The 18,591-nt window shown below is 47.0% G+C and overlaps 1 protein-coding gene across 19 annotated transcripts in view; it reads left to right on the top strand.

Moving 5' to 3' along the window:
* Positions 1 to 6,907: 6,907 nt before the first annotated feature.
* The window catches only part of camk2d1 (calcium/calmodulin-dependent protein kinase (CaM kinase) II delta 1), a 50,119-nt gene continuing 38,435 nt past the window's right edge, over positions 6,908 to 18,591 (top strand). For 6 of the 19 annotated variants that reach the window (XM_062449886.1, XM_062449888.1, XM_062449877.1 and 3 more), the window contains exons 1-2: positions 6,910 to 7,265; positions 8,336 to 8,430. In XM_062449886.1, coding sequence (XP_062305870.1) covers positions 7,204 to 7,265; positions 8,336 to 8,430 — 157 coding nt within the window. In that variant the 5' untranslated portion in view covers positions 6,910 to 7,203. Of the gene's footprint in view, positions 7,266 to 8,335; positions 8,431 to 18,591 lie in introns of all 19 variants that reach the window. The other 13 variants (XM_062449878.1, XM_062449883.1, XM_062449872.1 and 10 more) reach the window with 4 other exon arrangements.

The following is an 18,591-nucleotide window of genomic DNA, read 5'->3' as shown; positions in this document are numbered from 1 at the left end:
TCTCTCTTTCTCCAACTCTTTCTTTCTCTCCTCTCTCCCTCTCATGGTCTTTCCTCTCTCTCTCTCTCTCTCTCTCTCTCTCTCTCTCTCTCTCTCTCTCTCTCTCTCTCTCTCTCTCTCTCTCTCTCTCTCTCTCTCTCTCTCTTACTCTCACTCACTTTCTCTCTCCCTCCCCCTAGACATTTATTGAAAGTTTTATCAGACCCAATTTTCTCATATTTTTGGCTGCAGTTCATGCTTTGGGAAAGGGACAGGGTCTGCTGCACACTTTCTTTGTGCTGGCGCGTGGCTACTTAGTACCTCTTTACTTTAGTGGAAAATACTATAAAGCCGAGTTTCACCAGTGGGAGAGAGTTAACTCCTTTGATGACGATGTTAAACGTTTTAGGTTGGTCCGTTTCAGCGCTTAAGCGGTGAGGGCTGGAGAGAGTTCAAGGGAGAGACTGAGAAGGTTGTGAGCAGCACGGTCCGCAGGGGATGGGGCTGGAGAACAGGCCTTAGCAGACTAGAAGGCTGTATTCTTAATTTGACTCTTGTTGCCTGGAGTTCTCCACAAACATGCGCATGAACAAGAAAACACCACATTGGATGACAGAGGTTCAAACCACTAAACAAGAGAGTTGTTGTTACTGGGTTGTAGTTGCACTTAACAACTCAATCAGTCTTTTTAATGGCATCAAATGACTGTTAAATGTCCCTAAAAAGCCTTATACAGGACTAAGTTATAGATTCTAAACAAAATACCCTTGCACTTATGTGTTTTTGTTGATGAATGTTACGTTTTATGTGCCTACAAACAGGGCGAAGCATAAGTGATGGAAGCCGAAGTGTTGGTTGTTAGTACAAGGAAAACTGTTGCCAGTTCTCGTTGGAAAGACGTCAAAAACTTGTCTCTCCCCGGCATTGTACGGCTTAAAAGTATATATTATGATACTTTTACTGCCACATACACGACAATAACTGTCATATCCTATCGATCTATCTAGTCCTAGTCATACAAGCTGTCTGTACAGCCAGGCAGCTGGCCAGCGAGGCAGAGGGGAAACCGCGCTGGCCTGGGGAGTGAAGTACTTCTTTCCCACCCAGACCACCCCTTCTCCAGAAATGTGCCGGGTGCCAAGCCATGACCTCAGACCTTCTCCATGTTAACCCCCTCCCACGGTGGGTTTACCCTGGTCTTCCAGACAGACTGACATGGAGATGGTTCCCCTGCCTACTGTAACCCCCCCCCCCACCACCACCACCCACCCCACCTCCACCACCCCCAGCAGGTGAAGAAGCTAATCATGTTATTCATGCTGAAGACTCTTCCATCTCTGGGACCAGTGGGATTGAGAACTCATGGGAACCAGATTTTACAAGCAGTGCTGTTAGCCAGATATGTGCTTGTATGAATCCCAGGGGCCTTTAAGACTGCTAGACGGATAGAGTGTGATCTCTCTTTCTCGTGCATTTCAAAGGTTAAGCCTTGCTGCTCCAACAAAAAGCTCCTCTTAAAAGACTGTCTGGACCAGGAGAACAGTGAGGTATAGGCACCATGTGCTGTGGTGCATTATGGGAGATACCAGTCTTATTTAGCTGCATCCAACTGAATCATTTGCCCCTTGGAAGCCATTTACTCAGTGAAAGCTTTTAAGCCACAACTGTCTGGAAACTCAGGACTTCTTTGAACTGTGGGCAACCAAATCCCTCGTTTGGGAAGAGAAACACCAGCGAGGGAGGGATCTTTCCCACAACCGAGTGAAATAAGACAATATGTGAAGCCTTCTCCCTGCTGGGAAACATCATCGTTCGCACGGAGTAATACGGGAGATTAGAAGTGTTGCAGGGCGCGGCGAGACAACCTTGATCGGCACCAAGTGCTGTAACAGGCTGGAAAAGTGCGTTCCTTTTCATTCAACAGGCGTGTGAACGGCCGTAACCGCGTGGTTACGGTTTCCGCATGATCAAGGTGCAAACGATCCGAATGATGTTTAGCCTCAGGGAACCAGGCCACCTCCGCCGCCAAGAACGACATCTGAACACGATGAGTCAGCGAAAGCTCTTGTTTTAAACCACCTCTCCTGAGGAGAGGAGAGATGTTGTCGAAAGGAATGACTCACACAGAGACCCGTGATCCATTATTTTACAGCGTTGTGTGAATGCAACCTAATGCCCCGGAACATCGCACAAGCCTGCATTCATAACTGGGCAGAGAACATTCCAGTGAGAAGAGGTAAGGTGGATCTGAAGGGCTTGGACACCACAAGGAGCTGACCTACTCATGCTTTATAGTGGTGGAGGAGGAAGCCATACCCAGGAAGTGACCTCAGGGTCACAGATTGACGTGTCAGGATGCTACATTATTTGTGGGAGCAGGACACTTTGCTACACACACACACACACACACACACACACACACACACACTAGTATATGTCATATCTGATGGAAAGACACTGTCCTATTGTAATTTCTGCTTCCTGTACACAACCATCAGTTCGACGACATTTTAAGATGTGACATTTGTGTCCCCATGAGCTGATTCTCAGTGTGTGTTGTGTGTGCGTGTGTGTTTTCCATCACATGTGTTTGTGTTTCTGCGTGTGTTCGGATGGACAGATTATTTTGGGTAGGAGTTCTTCCACACCACCAGAGGAACAGACATGGGGATTTCCTGCAATGAGCAATTTCACCCGTGCACAACTGGAACTCTTCTTGGCAGTTAGAAGAGAGTTTGCCTCTCTTTTTTCACATTCCCCCCCCACCTTCCTTTTCTCTTCCCCCTCTGCCTCCCCCATGTTTCTGTCTCTTCCTGACTGGGGGATCTTCATATGGCTGTCGTATCGTTCCTTTCTCGACCACCTTCTTCTTCTCACCATCCTCCTCCCTGTCCTCTTGTGTTCATGTTCAGGCATGTGTGTGTGTGTGTGTGTGTCTGTATTCCAGCTGTTTCTGTCGGTCGAACCTGACAACCTCTCCACACTCCAGCCCTGTAGGCCCCTAACCCTCTAATCGTGCACTCACCCAGCACTCAACCCCTCCAACCCTCAAGGGTTAGGGTGAGGGTTAGGCCTATAGCACCGACCCTCCAATTCTCTACCCTCGCAGCCCTCCCACCCCTCCAGCCCCCACTCTCCCAGTCCTTCAGTCCCCACTCTCCCAGTCCTCCAGCCCCCACTCTCCCAGTCCTCCAGCCCCCACTCTCCCAGCCCTCGAGGCCCTAAGGAGCCATCCATCAGCAGCCTTCAGCCTCCACCCTCCCTGACCACACACCCCCTCCAACCCTCCTAGGATTGAACCCAAGCCAGCATTACAGGATCCTCCATTGTCTCTGGCTGAGTCTATCTCTCTCTCTCTCTCTCTCTCTCTCTCTCTCTCTCTCTCTCTCTCTCTCTCTCTCTCTCTCTCTCTCTCTCTCTCTCTCTCTCTCTCTCTCTCTCGTTCTGAAACCAAACCCATTTAGTGTGTATTTAGTATTCCCAGCTTGGAGCTGCCTATCAGAAGTGTATCTATACAAAAAGATTTACCATGTGTTGTCAGATGCATTGAAAGTAAATATTGTTTCTCAGATAAACTTCTGATGGAAAGACCTGGGACCAGGGCAGCAACAGTGAATGATTACAGCAAAATGTCCTCAAGAGAGAAATCATGTATAAATTGTTGGTTTTCAACATGCAACAAATTTGCAGATTTAACGATGTTTTGACAAGGTTGTGATATTTTTGTGGTTTAGTGTTTTTTATGACCAGAACGGCTGATTTGAGCCAAGTTCCGACCCAGACTCCAACCACAGAACACACTGTACTAGAACATTCTAGACTAAATGATGTCAGTGGTGACCTTATTGTTGACCCGAGCCGTCCATTGGCTGTGATCACTACCTATATATTACAACTAAGAGCAGGTCCTCCATCGGTGGAACAAGCCGGTGTCCCAGGTCGAAATGGATAAACAGAAGATGTTTTCCTCTTCCAGTGATGTAACCTGCAGCAATTCCCTCAGTTATCCTCAACTAGGAGGTAATTCCTGTTTGTACCACACCGTGAATTTATGATAATCTATGTATGCATTAACGTAAACAATGCTAATTCATGTGTGTGTTGCTCTGATATTCTATGTGTATGGGTAAGAATGTGTGTTTTTAAGTAAGTGAACGTGTGTGTGTGTGCGCTCCAGGTCAACGCAGTGCCCTCCAGCTCTCCGTGGTGGAGGTGAATACCTGTGGTCCTTCAGCTTCAACCAGAACTGACACCAGGTCCCCCCTCTCCTACCCTGAGCCGACCCTTCAGTCCCCAGACATGAAGCCCTGCAGTGGGGCAGCTCCCCCGGACAACCTCCTCAGAGATCCAGCCAGCCCTGGTCATCTGGCAGTCAAGGTTTCCTACAGCTGGAGCTCTGAGGGGAGGAGGAGGAGGGATATGAGGAGGAGAAGGGGGAGGAGGAAGAGGCATGCTAAGAAGAGATGTGAAGGGAGAGCATGGAGAAATAGGTGGGGAGGGAAACAAGAGTACGGGAGGTGTAGAGAGAGGCAGAGCGAGGTTGAGAGAGGGAGAGAGAGAGAGAGAGAGGAGAGAGAGAGAGAGAGAGAGGAGAGAGAGAGAGAGAGGAGAGAGAGAGAGAGAGAGAGAGAGAGAGAGAGAGAGAGAGAGAGAGAGAGAGAGAGAGAGAGAGAGAGAGAGAGAGAGAGAGAGAGAGAGAGAGAGAGAGAGAGAGAGAGAGAGAGAGAGAGAGAGAGAGAGAGAGAGAGAGAGAGAGAGAGAGAGGTTAAAAGAATTAGAAGGAGGAAAAGGGAATGTATAGTGGCAGTCCTCCAAAGATATTAACAGTACGGGCGGTGGGGCAGGCAGGCAGGATGGAGAGAACAATCCCTTCCTCACCATTCCTCCCACATGGAGTCACTTCAACCATTCAGCTGTTCAGCCTCCTGGCTCAGGCCCCAACACCCTAATAACCTCCTTCCCCTCATCTCCTCTCCTACTACACCACTAATGGGACAACCAACTGGATAGGTTTACACCAGAGCGCTCTAACCTATCCACCTGCCACAGAGCTGTGTCTGTGAGGGAAATTGGAGAGAATGAATACTGGCGATTCCGACTGTTGAGGTGGACAATAGTGGGCTGGAATTCCATGACTTAACCCTTTATGATCCGATCTTCCCATTCTTTCCACTCCCAGGGTGTGTGTGTGTGTGTGAGGAGACCTTTCTGTGGACTTTAGAGGCCCATTCTCTCCTGGGCTTCAGTGGGTTCTCATTGACCTTCACACAGAACCAGATGGAGCGAGAGATTAAACACTCTCGCTCTTTATGTGAAGTCCACATGTTCCGAATACGCCAGGGGAGAATGAGGAAAAATGTGCCGCCATTAAAAGTTATTTTGTGAAATTTGTCTGACTGGTTTCAGTGTTCATTTTAATAGGAACAAACCATGTGCTTGGGAGGTTTCTAGCTTGTCTATTAACTCAGTATCAGACAAGGCTACATCAGGGTTCAATGTGATAAAAGTGAGAAGTTTACCTTCTGATGCCAAACTGTCAATCACGCTGAAACTCTGAAACTGTTGCTTTTGGTATTGTGCGTCACAAATATGTATTTTTGCTGTCAAAATAGGAGGGCCCGCAAATATATGGAAATACATTCATATTAAATCTTGTATGAAAAGACGTTTATTGTTTTAATGTCGTTTTTTTTATTTGAATTGTATAAATCAAGATATTTTCAAAAGGTCTCCCTTGTCAACCCTGGAAAACTGCTCTTCCAGGGTTCATAGCTCCCAGCTGTAAGAATGCTCACTGGTCACCAGGAATGTGTGTGGCAAGAACTACTATAGGTAGAACAGTTCGCCAGTCATCCATGGAGTAAAAATAAATAGGATGTTTGACTGACTTGCACTGTTTATCCACTATTGAATGATTCAGATCCCTTCCTAGTATGCCCAAGGCTTCTTCCAAGCTGGAAATTCTGCTCTGTGGGTGATAGTTCACTTAGCATGAAAAGTGATGTGCTCAGTAGGGGCAGACTGTTTCCACTGCTCAGAACACAGTCATTGGGTGTGCAGCAGAACCTGTACCAGACAAGTCCACTAGAAGGCATTATAGTGCAATTAATGTGGGCACACCCCAACCATTCTAATTATAGAATACATTGTCATGGTGACAGAAATGATCCAGGTATAAATAGTCACTTTTATAATATGCAATAGGTATGCCACAGATACAATATTTTTTTCAAGTGAGGTAATTAATTTACTATGGGGTTACTATGTATTGACATTGGGATAGTGAAACAAATACTTTCAATTTGACAACTCTGTCACGGTCGTTTCAATTATGCCTGCACGCAATACTGAATAATACATGATCTTTTCCCATGCCTGCATACTGTGGGCTTTCTCAACTCTTGGCATCTTAGGGCAGAGGCCCTAGTCAAAGATGACGTTTGATGGACAGGCGCGCTCTCCGTGACTCACGCATGATTCAAGCTAGGCTATTATTTTTACAGAACATCAACAAAGTAGGGCTCCTACGTCATGATTTATATTGCCGTATAAATGGTAAATTCCCCAAAGATTAACTTCATTTTCGGATAAATACAGATCATGTGTAGCATCCAATTAGCGACAGGTGTGCAAACTCAACCTGATTGCTCAATTATAATAGGCTATAAACGATCTCGTGAAAATACATCAATGCACAAATTAAAAGTACACTTATGGCTAAATGGCGTGATTACAGATCAATTGCTGCGTTTTTTCATGATAATATTTTTTTTTAGGCTAAATTAGATTTTGGCTGTGATTCAACTTTAATTCAGAGAAGCCTTTGCAATCAGCATCAGCTGTGACCGAGTCCTTGGAGACCAAGGCGCGTCCATGATTTCGACACAGCTAGGGGGAGATATTGCACAGTATTTACAACCAGGAAGCGCTCCTTAGAAAAGTATCTCACGCAAGCCGAAGTGTCAGCATAGACACCGAACAGCAGGTCCCGACGTGCCCGTGAACCCATCAACTCCAGTAGTGCCAAGGATCACTTTGGGCGTAGGAACACATAGTTGAAATTGCAAAGTTGAGACTTGAAGGTTTGAATATCTATTCCGTTTAGTTTTGATCATTTTTGGAGCGACAAGTGCCACTTGGAAAGCAGGCGAGGGTCTGGAGTAGCAGCAACGCTTAACAGTCCCAAATCGGTCTTCACTCTCCTGTCTGCTCGCTTTGTTTGCAATGGCAACGACAACCTGTACTAGATTTACCGACGAATACCAGCTTTACGAGGAGCTGGGAAAGTAAGTATGATTTTGGATATAGCTTGGCTGCCCACAGGTTTCTAGAATGATTTTCAGAAGCTCACAAGTATCTGTCGGTCATATCGTTAACGAATGCTTACCTGTCACCTGTCTGCGAGGCAAAACGTGAATCTTTGAGTTTTGTTTATCCTCATTCAACATCAATGAACGTTTATCCAGCTGTATGTTTTGAGCAAAATATTTAGGTACAGCACTCAGCATACTCTATTATGTCTTTAGTGTTTTGGCTACATAACGTTAGAAGTCTCCGCCCTGGTTTGGCGTTCCGTACTTTGTGCTACACCATCAACACAGCCTTTACAATTATTTGGGAGCAGTTTTTTGCATGTAGCCTATGATATGGGGCGTTTTTCAGAAACTACTATTTTGAACTACGCGCTGAGTTGTAGTAGTTGTGCGCTGTTCACCCTAAATGCTGCTTAGAAACGCTTAAATGCTCACTAGAATCCAAATGTTGAACGTGAATACTAGCTTTATCACAGGGCAAAATGTTGTTAGTGCTACTTCACTTAGTCCATCCCATAACTCAGAGGGTCACCCCTTTATTTGTTACAGTAGTTTTAAGGGCGTGCATGGTACTGTATGGCGTGGGTGGAGAGGACGGGACTTGCACTTTTTACTTTCTGTTTACAGCGACGTGTCAAGAAGCGAACTCCTCCCCTCAAACGACCTCTGCGCGCTTCAGTAGGCCTACGCGCGGTTTTCTAATAATTCCTCATTAATGTAATGCAACTAAGGTGTTTACATATACAGCCTCTTCCAGCTTTAGTTAGTGTGATCAATTCATTTTTACATACAATATGTATGTATATATGTATACATATGTACCGCCCATACAGCAGGCAAAAATGTTCGAGATAAAAAAAATACAAACACCTTCTAATGCGCATGAAACATGGCCCCTTTTCAGTCTCATAAATCGAAATTGAAGCCGTCTAACAGCAATGCTAATCCTTTCATAATTGGAGCAGGTGTCACCAGCCACCTAGCCTCAGTGATTGACACGCCTCTCATTGCTACCGCCATGTTTGTCTCCTTCTGCCCCACAGAGGGGCCTTTTCTGTGGTGAGAAGATGCATGAAGATCTCCACTGGACAGGAATACGCGGCCAAGATCATCAATACTAAGAAGCTGTCTGCCAGGGGTAGGACTCTTTGCCATTGTTATACCTTAAAGTACTGTAGAAGCTCTTTGTTTTTTGTTTTTTGAAGGATCATACAGATGCCAGTACACTACTGGCATCTGTATATATGTCCAGGACAGAATTTGTTTGGACTTCAGTAAGAAAATTGTAAAGGGTTTATGTTTTTCCAAGCAAGCGTATGGGGTCCCCATCTGAGTCCGTCTATCTTTTTTGGATTGTTCTACATTTAAGAGTGAAATGACTCCTGAACATGATTCATTTGAGTAGAGGCCTATTTTAGAGTTTGTCAAAGTGAAGGTGGCAACCACTCTCTCACAAGGAGCAAGTTACCGCAGAAACATCGACATTTCTCTGCCACTCTCCCCAGACTCCCCTCTTGAGTCATCTGAGAAGTAACTGCTCTTTCCCCTTCACTTCCTCTTCTCATCCCTGTACCTCCGAGTGTGGTTCTCCGTGAAACCCCAAAGTTTGACTCGCACACCTCGTACAGTGTCGCATAACCCGCTTACTCTGTTGTGATTTGTAACCTGAGTCACAAATGTCGCACGATGCTCCCTGACCCTCAAAGGGCAGAGAAGGGGAGAATTTGCCTAAAAACCTTCCAGGAGCAGACGACTCGCAGCCTGACCTTTTCCATGACGGCCTGGCCTTTGGTCTCCCTCCAGCCTGGGGTCTCCCTCCAGCCTGGGGTCTCCCTCCAGCCTGGGGTCTCCCTCCAGCCTGGGGTCTCCCTCCAGCCTGGGGTCTCCCTCCAGCCTGGGGTCTCCCTCCAGTCTCTCTCTCCTGCTGGTTAATGGACTGCTCTGTCCAGGAATGGACTGCTCTGTCTCCCCGTCTTTGCTTCCCCTTAATTTCTTTTCATCGTTCAGTGGCTCGTTCTCCTTGGCAGACAGCTGTGCAGAGCGGGCTCGTGGGCAGTGGCCCCTGCTGTCTGCATGGCAGCGCTGATTGATCCCTGCTGAATCTTAATGGTGTGGAGAAAGAGACAAACACACACACACACAGTAGAAAGAAAACAAATACACGTAAGCAGACACACGTGTTGCACACACGGTAAATAGGAAAAAGATTGCTCACACACACACACATGGTAGATAAGAATACGTGCAGTCACATACATGCTCTCAAACACTGACTGAGAGGTGATTTCACACAGGGAACAGAGGGGGGCTTTCCTCGCTGAGCAGACCGAAAGAGATTGGGTTGCAGCGCAGAGGGGGATGGAGAGAATGGCCAGAAGAGTGCAGGGATGGATGATGGAGGTATTGAAAGGCGTGCCCTCATCTACCAGAAAGCTATCACAGGAGCCCGGAGGGGCCACAGCTGGAGGGGAGGAGAGATGGCGGAGGGGAGATAAACTAGCCCGACGCACGGATGAGGTGACGTCATCTCTGTAGGGGGGTTCCCATGACAGAGCGTGTTTTTGGATTGGTTTGCGTGATGCACCACAGTACGGGTAGTGGCCTAAGAGAAAATGAAGGAGAGATGGATAAAGAGGAATGAAAGGGATGGGGGAGGTGTGTGTGTGTGTTATGGGAGAGATGTGCTCTGAGATGGCAGAGAGGAGGGGGCTGTCGGAGGCCTCTCCTCCCCAGCTGAAGGTCACTTCTGCTGGGGGAACCCCCCCCCCAGCCTGCTGCCTGTACCAGGGACCAAGCTGGGGGGAAATGCTAAACAGGATGTATACCTCAACATCAGTGAGTTTCCTAGGGCAATAAACCCTGGCAATGCACCTCAGGCAGTGATGACAGACGAGCCTTTTAGAAATGCATTACAGTTTTAGGCACCAATTCAAGTAGTAATAACAGTACGTGGACTTCTGATTAATAGTAACCCGTGTGTGTGTGTGTGTGTGTGTGTAAGAGAATCCGTTAATGCATGGACACACTCCCAAGGTCACGGATCAGCCCAGGGGATTCCTCAAGTGGGTCGCCCACTTGTGATAGACGTTGGCTCGGATTCCAGAGGCTTGTCGGTCTGTGGAACTCCTTAGGGCCCTCGGCGCTAACCCACACTCCTTTTAACTCCTTAAAGGAACAGTGCCCACTGCCTGTTTTCTTTTTCACACCTTGCAGGTATTTTGGAAGAACTAAGAAGGCTGATTTACATTTATTCATTTAGCAGACACTTTTATCCAAAGCGACTTCCAAGAGAGAGCTTTACAAAGTGCATGATATAATATCCCTCCTTAAGGTATTGTGCAGTAATTTCATTCTATACCTAATGATTGCTCGTTGAATAGTGCTGTGGTTGGAGTCTTCCATGTGTTCATATGCTGGAACTGATCTTTGTCCCGCCTATTGCTAATGACCACATGTTCTAGTTATTTCTATAATCTCAATATTTACATGCCTTTTTGGTAAGCTCCACAAACTGATCTCTGAAACGCCGCCTGTGCTTTGCAAAGTTGCCTGAAATCCCTCCCCTCTCCCCCATGTTGTTTTGATAATGGGAATGGGAAAAGGAGCAGAAATGCAAACCGTTAGTAACCCGAAGCTTGTCTTGTTTGACGGTACACAAACCCAGCGCTGGTGGAGCCACAAGGTCCAGGTAGAGTTCAGTGTGGTGTGGAACCGTAGTTTGGTAACTTTAGCTGCAAAACAACAACTGGCTGCGTGGGAAAAGCTGTGGTGGTTTTGACAGGATATTGTCACTACTTAAGCTCCTGCAGAATAACAGAAGAAGAGATGGAGGGGGGGGGGGGAAGAGAAGAGCAGGGAGAAAGCCAAGCAGGACACTTGTCCACTCAGATTCTTACTATCTTAGTGCCTCCAGAAGGAGCTATGTAAAAATGGCCTTCAAGAGGTAGCTTTTTTCTTTTTTGGGGGGGGGGGGGGTCAAGTTTAGTTTAGGTGACACGTATGTTAGGTACATTATTTTAGCTGTTATGTATTCTCCTTTTGTGTGTGTCTGTATCTGTTCATATGGGCCAGGTGCCTGATTTAAATAAAGAAAGACAAGAGGCTCAGTCCAATGTCTCTACTCTTGGAAAAGCCTATTCCCATGGAAACAAAGACTTGTCGCTAGTTAAACATAGCCTTGGGGGGGTTTAAAGTGCAGGAAATGCGCTAAGAAAGTTCTCTCTTTCCTCTGTGGCTGTCGGTCGCTCTCCTTGAAACTTCCACTTGTGACAGTCACCAACGGCTTGGACCCAGGAGCACAAGATTATGCTCGGTCGTCATCCTTTATCCAAACATGCTATTTGCGGTGACGTCCTCGTCCCTACGGGGCCGCACGCTTGGCAGAGGCGGCCAGACCGCAGGCTCCACGACAAGGTCACCAGAGCCTGTTCGAGTGATAAGCCCTCGTCTGGTGTAAAGATCCCAGCCTGGCTCTTTCTCCACTAACGAAGGGTGATGATGATCCAGCGCTTCGAGACTCGGGTTCGTTTCAGACCAGACAGATGTCCTACTCCCCCCACATAAGGCTGCTCCATTACTTGGTTCAAGTTGCCTCAGAGGCCAACGGTGGATTTGTCATCGGATGTCGTGGGCTCACTCGGTGATTTGCAGATAATTACAGCACATGTCACAGTTGAAGGACGGGGATGAAGGGTGACGAGAAGAGGCGGGTCCTCTTCTGTCCTCTCCTGTCAATCTTAACTGCTGGTCTTAACTTGTATCCTCTGATCTCCTCTGTTTAAAATACCTGACCTTGTGGCCTGTTCCAACCAGTCTCAGATGACTCTGATCATACCTACGCCACTTCAGAAACCTTATCAGTGGCAATTTAAGTTGAAATTAGGCTCTTCCTGTGTAGGGTGGATCTCCCCATGGTGAGATTCATTTTGTATACTGTCTTGGTGCTGTTTACATTAACCGATGCATTTTATAATCCTCTCTCTATTTTCTCGCTCCCTCTGTCTCTTCCTTGGCCTGTTTGCGGTCAGAAACACTGTGTGCGTGTGTGACCAGGTGAAGAACCGCCCCCCCTACTAACCAACACATCACAGAAGTCGTATCAGTGTGCAGAAATATGGAATTCCCCTCCTAGACGCCATCTTGCATGGCGCATAACATGCTCTAAACATCTGTGAAATGTGGGCGTGTGACGTCAGAAGAACGTGTGTACGTGTGGGCGCACTTGTGTATGTTGATTAGGCTTGCGTCCTCCCAGGCCCCCCCCCCCCCCCCCATCTCTACAACACTGCTGCACGCCTGCACAAGCTAAAAATATCTAATTAGTGAAAGGAGGGGGAGGGAGAGGGAGGGGGGGAGGGAGAGGGAGGGAGAGACAGAGGGTGTCAGTCAATGATAAACTGCCAGAATGAACTGAGCATGGCTGATAGAGAGAGAGAGAGAGACCCTAGCCCAGCTCCTTCATGTTCCACTGCACTCCTCGTTCACACGCCAGAACTAATGGCTGAATATTCCGGATACTCGTTATTTCCACTCCAGTTCAATCCATCCATGACAAAAACGTGGATGAGCTGGATCGGGAGAGAGGGGAGAGAGAGGAGAGAGGGAGAGAGGGAGAGAGAGAAGAACTGCATGAAAGATGCATGATGAGAGACAGCACACCATGGGTGAACCGTGTGGGAAGTGTTATTAGCTGCCATGTTGAAGGAAACCAATCTAACAAAGCAGGGAGAATCACTCTTGACGAAATCTGAGCCTCCCTATGTTGCGTGTATAATTGGGAGATGGTGTGTGTGTGTGTGTGTATCCTGTGTTTTCAGGAACGTAACATACCTATGTCCTGTAATTGTTTCTTGCATCAGACTTGTGGTGTTATTGCTTGCTTTTTCCACAGGTACACTTGCACTTACAGCGGTTCATGTTGTTTAATTGTAACTTGTTTTAACTACATGCTCTTATGGGTCTTCCCTTTGGCACTTACTTTGGTTGTTCACAATGTGTGCTTCATTCGTTTTGGCTACTCGCGATGTTTTGTGGCTATCTTGTTGATCAGTGACCTATGCACTTTGTAAAGCTCTCTCTTGGAAGTCGCTTTGGATAAAAGCGTCTGCTAAATGAATAAATGTAAATGTATTGATTCTGTTTCATAGTTTGAGCCTCATCACTTTGACGCTACTAAGCCAAACTTGTACTTGTCTTATGACATAAGCTCTGGCAAGGAGTATTCATCGATGATAAATCGTTGCTGGCTTTAGAAAGAACAGTGATGGATATATGTGGATTACACATCTTTCGAACTGGAATTTGTCTTAGGATGCCTTAAGTGCATGGTCTGGTAGGTAGGCATGAACAGTTAACACATGAACAGACCTGTACAACATATCGACATATTTTACATTTGCATTTGCATATGTCCAAAAAGACATACAAAACCTTCACATCAAAGCGGATTTCAACCTAAGTCGCTAAGCCGTAGGTATTTCTAAGCTTTTCCTTTATCGATCTCTCTCTCTCCTCTCCTTTGCCTCTGTCTTTATCCCACGATGGAGGGATAAATGGGAACTGTCCCTTGGGTTTGGGTCTAATTCTGCAAGTAGCCAAGTAGGCCAGCCACTTAGGATAAATAGAGGCTCTTAATTAGGACCATATTGTCTGGCAGGCCTCTCTGGCTTCCTGTTTCTCTTGCTCTCAAGCCACCAAGACTTGGATATGGAAATCTTTTTTTGTTGTGGCTGTGACCCCTGACCCCTAAATAGCGTTCCTCTCCTTCCCTAGGAAGCTAGGAGGGAGGAGAAGGGGTGTGTGTGTGTGCCGGTGACCTATAGGAAACCAACAGCTCTGAAGCTTAATAACCTTCCAACAAACCTTATCAGGGGCTCATCCGGGCATTGTGAATTCACAATCCTACTCATGTTAACATTTTAAATGCATGAGCTACACGCGCTACATATGCTGCCAAACATGCAATCCCATTGGGGTCACATTTGGGCACAGTAGCTGGCATGCGAGACCTGAGAGGCCATGTATAGACGGCAGATCAGAGGAGACCATTAGCTACCCCCTGCCACATTAGCTAAATGACAGTTCTCTGGGTGTCTCACCCCCCCCCCCCTCCCCCCCTCCTCGTCAGCCTCTCTTGGGTTCCCTCAGGATCATTAGCACGACTTTCACAGAACGTCTTGGCAACGTTGACGACAACTCCCCCTTTGCAATGACGGACCCCCCGCCCCAAGGTGTTAGACCCCTCCCCAGTAACGCTGCCCCTCGGTAGTTATCCACCCACACGCGTCTAATTAAGGCTTCTAACTGCAGATCAATCGGAGGGGGGGACGAGGGGGGCGCGGGGGGGGCGACAGGGAGGTCGTACTAACCTGCCATTAAAGCCACACGCTGTGGGGCTCGCGCCACGCCAACGGTACGCCGCATGCCAACGCTCGGCCTTGTCAAGGTCCCGGGAGAAACTCGCGGCTGGCGGTGCCGTTCTCTTAACGGCACGGCACCGCCGTTCTTTCATTTTCTCTCTTTTCTCCCTTCGTCTCTCTCGCCACCTGATTGCGGCATGTGGCGTGGGCGTGCGAGAGGGGTTCAGTCGTACCGGTGACTTCCCCAGAGAGCGTGTCGGTGACGAGTCTTTCTCACACTTAACCGTCTGCCAGGAGACATGCCACCTACCTGGTTTAGATCACATTCCGTTCTTTTCTGTTGAATTGGCCCAGTGATTACAATGATTACAATACCCTGTATAGCGTCTGTCGGTGTCTCCATGGGGATCTGGAGGAATGGGATGCATGCCCCTAGACTGTGCTGATTATATGAAAGAGAGATGGAGATGGCGGGAGGGAGGAGGACGGAGAGGGGGGGAGAGAGACAGACTGAGAGAAGTGGGGGGAGAGAGGAACTGACGTCCTTGTGCGCCAGTAAGCCGACGGCAGACATGATCACTGATCAAAGAAAAAGGGCAACAAAAAAAAAGCGCTCTAACAAATAGGGAGAGGTAAGGACCAGCGAACGGGCACAGACGTCCATCTGAAAGTGAGCCCAAAGGGAGATGGGAGGGATTGACAGAGGGATGAAAGGAGCTCGAGACTGGGATGACATGAAAGGAAGTGCGCGAGAGGAAGCCTGAGTGCTCGCTCTCCTGTTGACGGGATCTCAAATTAGCCCAGGCCCTATGAAACCAGTGTATAGCCACGGAGGGGGAGGAGGTCAATACAGCACTCAGGGCACAGCAAGGCTCTGATTGTGGTGCTTCAACTGCAGAGTATTGATGTTTGGATGAGAAAGGTCTGAGAAAGAGAGCCATATCAATTGTGGAGAGATTAGTTGGGCCTAATGATAGCAAAGGCGCCCAATTGTGACAAAGACAAAGAGTTAGCCAGAGAGAGAGTGAGAGAGATGCTGACTGGAGGGAGGGAGTGTATTATAAGTTTAAATACACCACTAGAAAATTTGAGAAGGACCAAAGAATTCAAATGTGCTTGTTACAAATGGTAAATGGTCATCTGTGTGGGTGTGTGTCGGTCAGCTAAATGAGCTGTCAGTGTCATGGACGTCTCCGCTCCTGTATTACCCTGAACAGGAAAAGGAAATGGCCTTGTGATTGTAACCCCGCCTTCAATCGCTAGCTCTGTCAACTCTCGGGCAAAACAGAATTATTGGAGGTCCACAAAACCAATGTTTTGGTTTTATCGCACTAGATAGTGTGTGTTTACCTTTTCATGTTTGCTTGTCCTTGTAGATACCAGACAGTTCACAGTACTCATATCACAATGCTCACCTGTTCTATCCATTTCATCGTTCTTAATCCTGGGTCTGTTTGTGTATGCAAGCAAGACCTATCACTCATTAACTTTAATAGACTGTCTTCTAGGTACCAGGTACTCGTGGTACAGTAGATAAGACGGGCTAAGCTAATCCCTTTTAGTTCCAAATTAGCTTAGCTACAACCTCTCCTTATTAATGCCACGCTAGCCACCGCAGTCCGGTGTCCTCATCACTGACCACAGCTTGAACATGACAACGCATGTTGAAACCATTAACATGGAACATAGTTCTTCTAAGCACCCTGTTCCAAGAGTTGCATTGGTGTCATTGTGACATTCCTAGATCCGAATCTTGGACAGCAGAAACACACGGCACAGCTGCTGTGTGGCTGGGGAGCGTATCTTGCTTTGTTTATCTTGCAGCCGAAGTCCTGCCTTATCCATTTAGCAAAACAGGCAGTCAGAATTTTTCCCCCAAATGCTGGAGACACTAGGTCTCTAGAACCTAAGAAGGTGCTTGGATGTAGGGTCTTATGTATTGAACCTGTGGATAACACCACCAAATTAATCAGTGATGTTTCCAATGTTGAGTCATCGGTTTTACAATTGGTTTGTGATGATAAACCATATGACTTTGTCTTTTCTATTGCTCAGAAACCTATCCGCTCCTCAGAAACTTATCTCCAACATTTTATCAGTGAAAAGTGGATTACACCTCCTTTCATTCCTGTTTTTTTTACACCCTTTTTCATTTTTCTCATCTCCTGCTGCTTCTCCGGAAGGTTCTTCCCCTGCTCTGTCCTTGTCCGTATCTTATTAAAGTTAGCGTGACGAGGTGGAGCCTGGGGAAGGCCCCCCTCCAGACAGTAGCTGGTTAGCTCCATGCTCAGGCCAGAGAAACCTCAGACTCAGCCGTCACAGTTCAAGGCTCAAATGCCAAGATGTATTGAAAAGCTGCAGTGAAAAAGGAAATCCTTTGCCAATGGTTATATCATACTGCACTGTATGATATATCACCGCCCCGCATGCACACACTCACATACACACCACACACAATTTTCCTGAACTTATCTGCTTCTGACCACTTATAACCATCTAACCCAAGATGGCATTTGGTACATTTAGAAATGTCAAACTGCTGCCCGCAGCCCTCATCTTTGAAACGTCTGAAAGCCTCAGTGGGTTATTGGGTTAAACTCTTTGTCACCCGTCATCATTTGGCCACTGGCTAGCCAGCAGAGTTCACAACAACCAGCCAAAAGAAGAAAAGATACAATAAAAAAAGACTACTTTGGCCTCAGGAAAGATACACGAAAACCAAGAGAAAAAAGCATGTTAGCAGTAACAGCTATAATCCTCTTCCCATCTCCTGAGTGTGAGCACCTTGTCCAGTGCTGTGGGTATTCTCAGTATGCAAATGTCCCTTCACAGTGTGGTCGGAGACGGGCCTGAATGCTCCACTGTCTCCGTACGTCAATGGAAATTTTCACTTTGAATATCCTTTTTCCAAACAGCCACCAAACAAAGGGAGAGTACTAACACGGCTGGTTTGGACAAAAGACCCATGTGAAGTGGGAGCAGAATGACTCATTGAACCATAAGGTACAATTAAGTTCTCAGATCACAGAGGGGGGGAAATATTTTTTCCCATTGTGTTTTAAGGCAACTCGATGGATCATGGTCTGAGTAATTAGAGCTAATGAGGTTTTGTAGCCGGCTGTTGTGATGAACTGCCTTCACTTGAAGGTGACTGACATCTGCTGAGAGCCAGGAGTGTGTGTGTGTGTGCGCACGAGTGTGTGAATGAGACCTCATGTCACTTTTGATTAGGCCTTTGTCATTTCTTTTATGGAGAGTTGGGTTCTTTGGTGACACATGTCACCAAAACAGGAACCGGGAAGCCATGGCAAATGCAAGCTAATTATTCAGCTTGTGTGTCCTATGAATGCACGAATCAACATTCAGCCTTCTATCTTACCAGTTCGGTTTTTTAACTAGCCTTTTGGGAGTTTTGAAGTTGTATTGTATTGGTATGAATATTCCTCTCACAATGGTGGACAGACTACATTAGAAGAACAGATAAAGGTGTGTTAGACTTAAGGACAGCCTTGATTGGAGGCCACTCCGCTTGGCCAGAGGTGCCAGAAGTGTTCAGATTTTTATCATATGTAATCCCACTCTGTAATCCTAGTCTCGTGCTGACTCGCGCACACACACACACACACACACACACACACACACACACACACACACACACACACACACACACACACACACACACACAGTGTCAGAGTCTGACCCCTACGTGCTCCCTCTCTGTTTGTTCTCTGTCCCAGATGGCAGAGAGCAGGGGATTACAGTGTTGTAATTCCCGCCTCCAGCAGATTAGATTACATTCATAATTCGGCTGCACGACTGGGTTGGGTTTTACACACAAACATGCGCATACACACATGCGCGAGCACACAGGGTTGCTATTGTGCTGTGTCATAACACCCAGTATCACACAAGTCTCTCTGTCCGACACTGAGTTTAAGACA

This window comes from Osmerus eperlanus, chromosome 23, assembly GCF_963692335.1.
Source record: "Osmerus eperlanus chromosome 23, fOsmEpe2.1, whole genome shotgun sequence".
In the NCBI taxonomy this organism is placed as follows: Eukaryota; Metazoa; Chordata; class Actinopteri; order Osmeriformes; family Osmeridae; genus Osmerus; species Osmerus eperlanus.
This window is presented reverse-complemented; position numbering and strand designations above follow the sequence as displayed.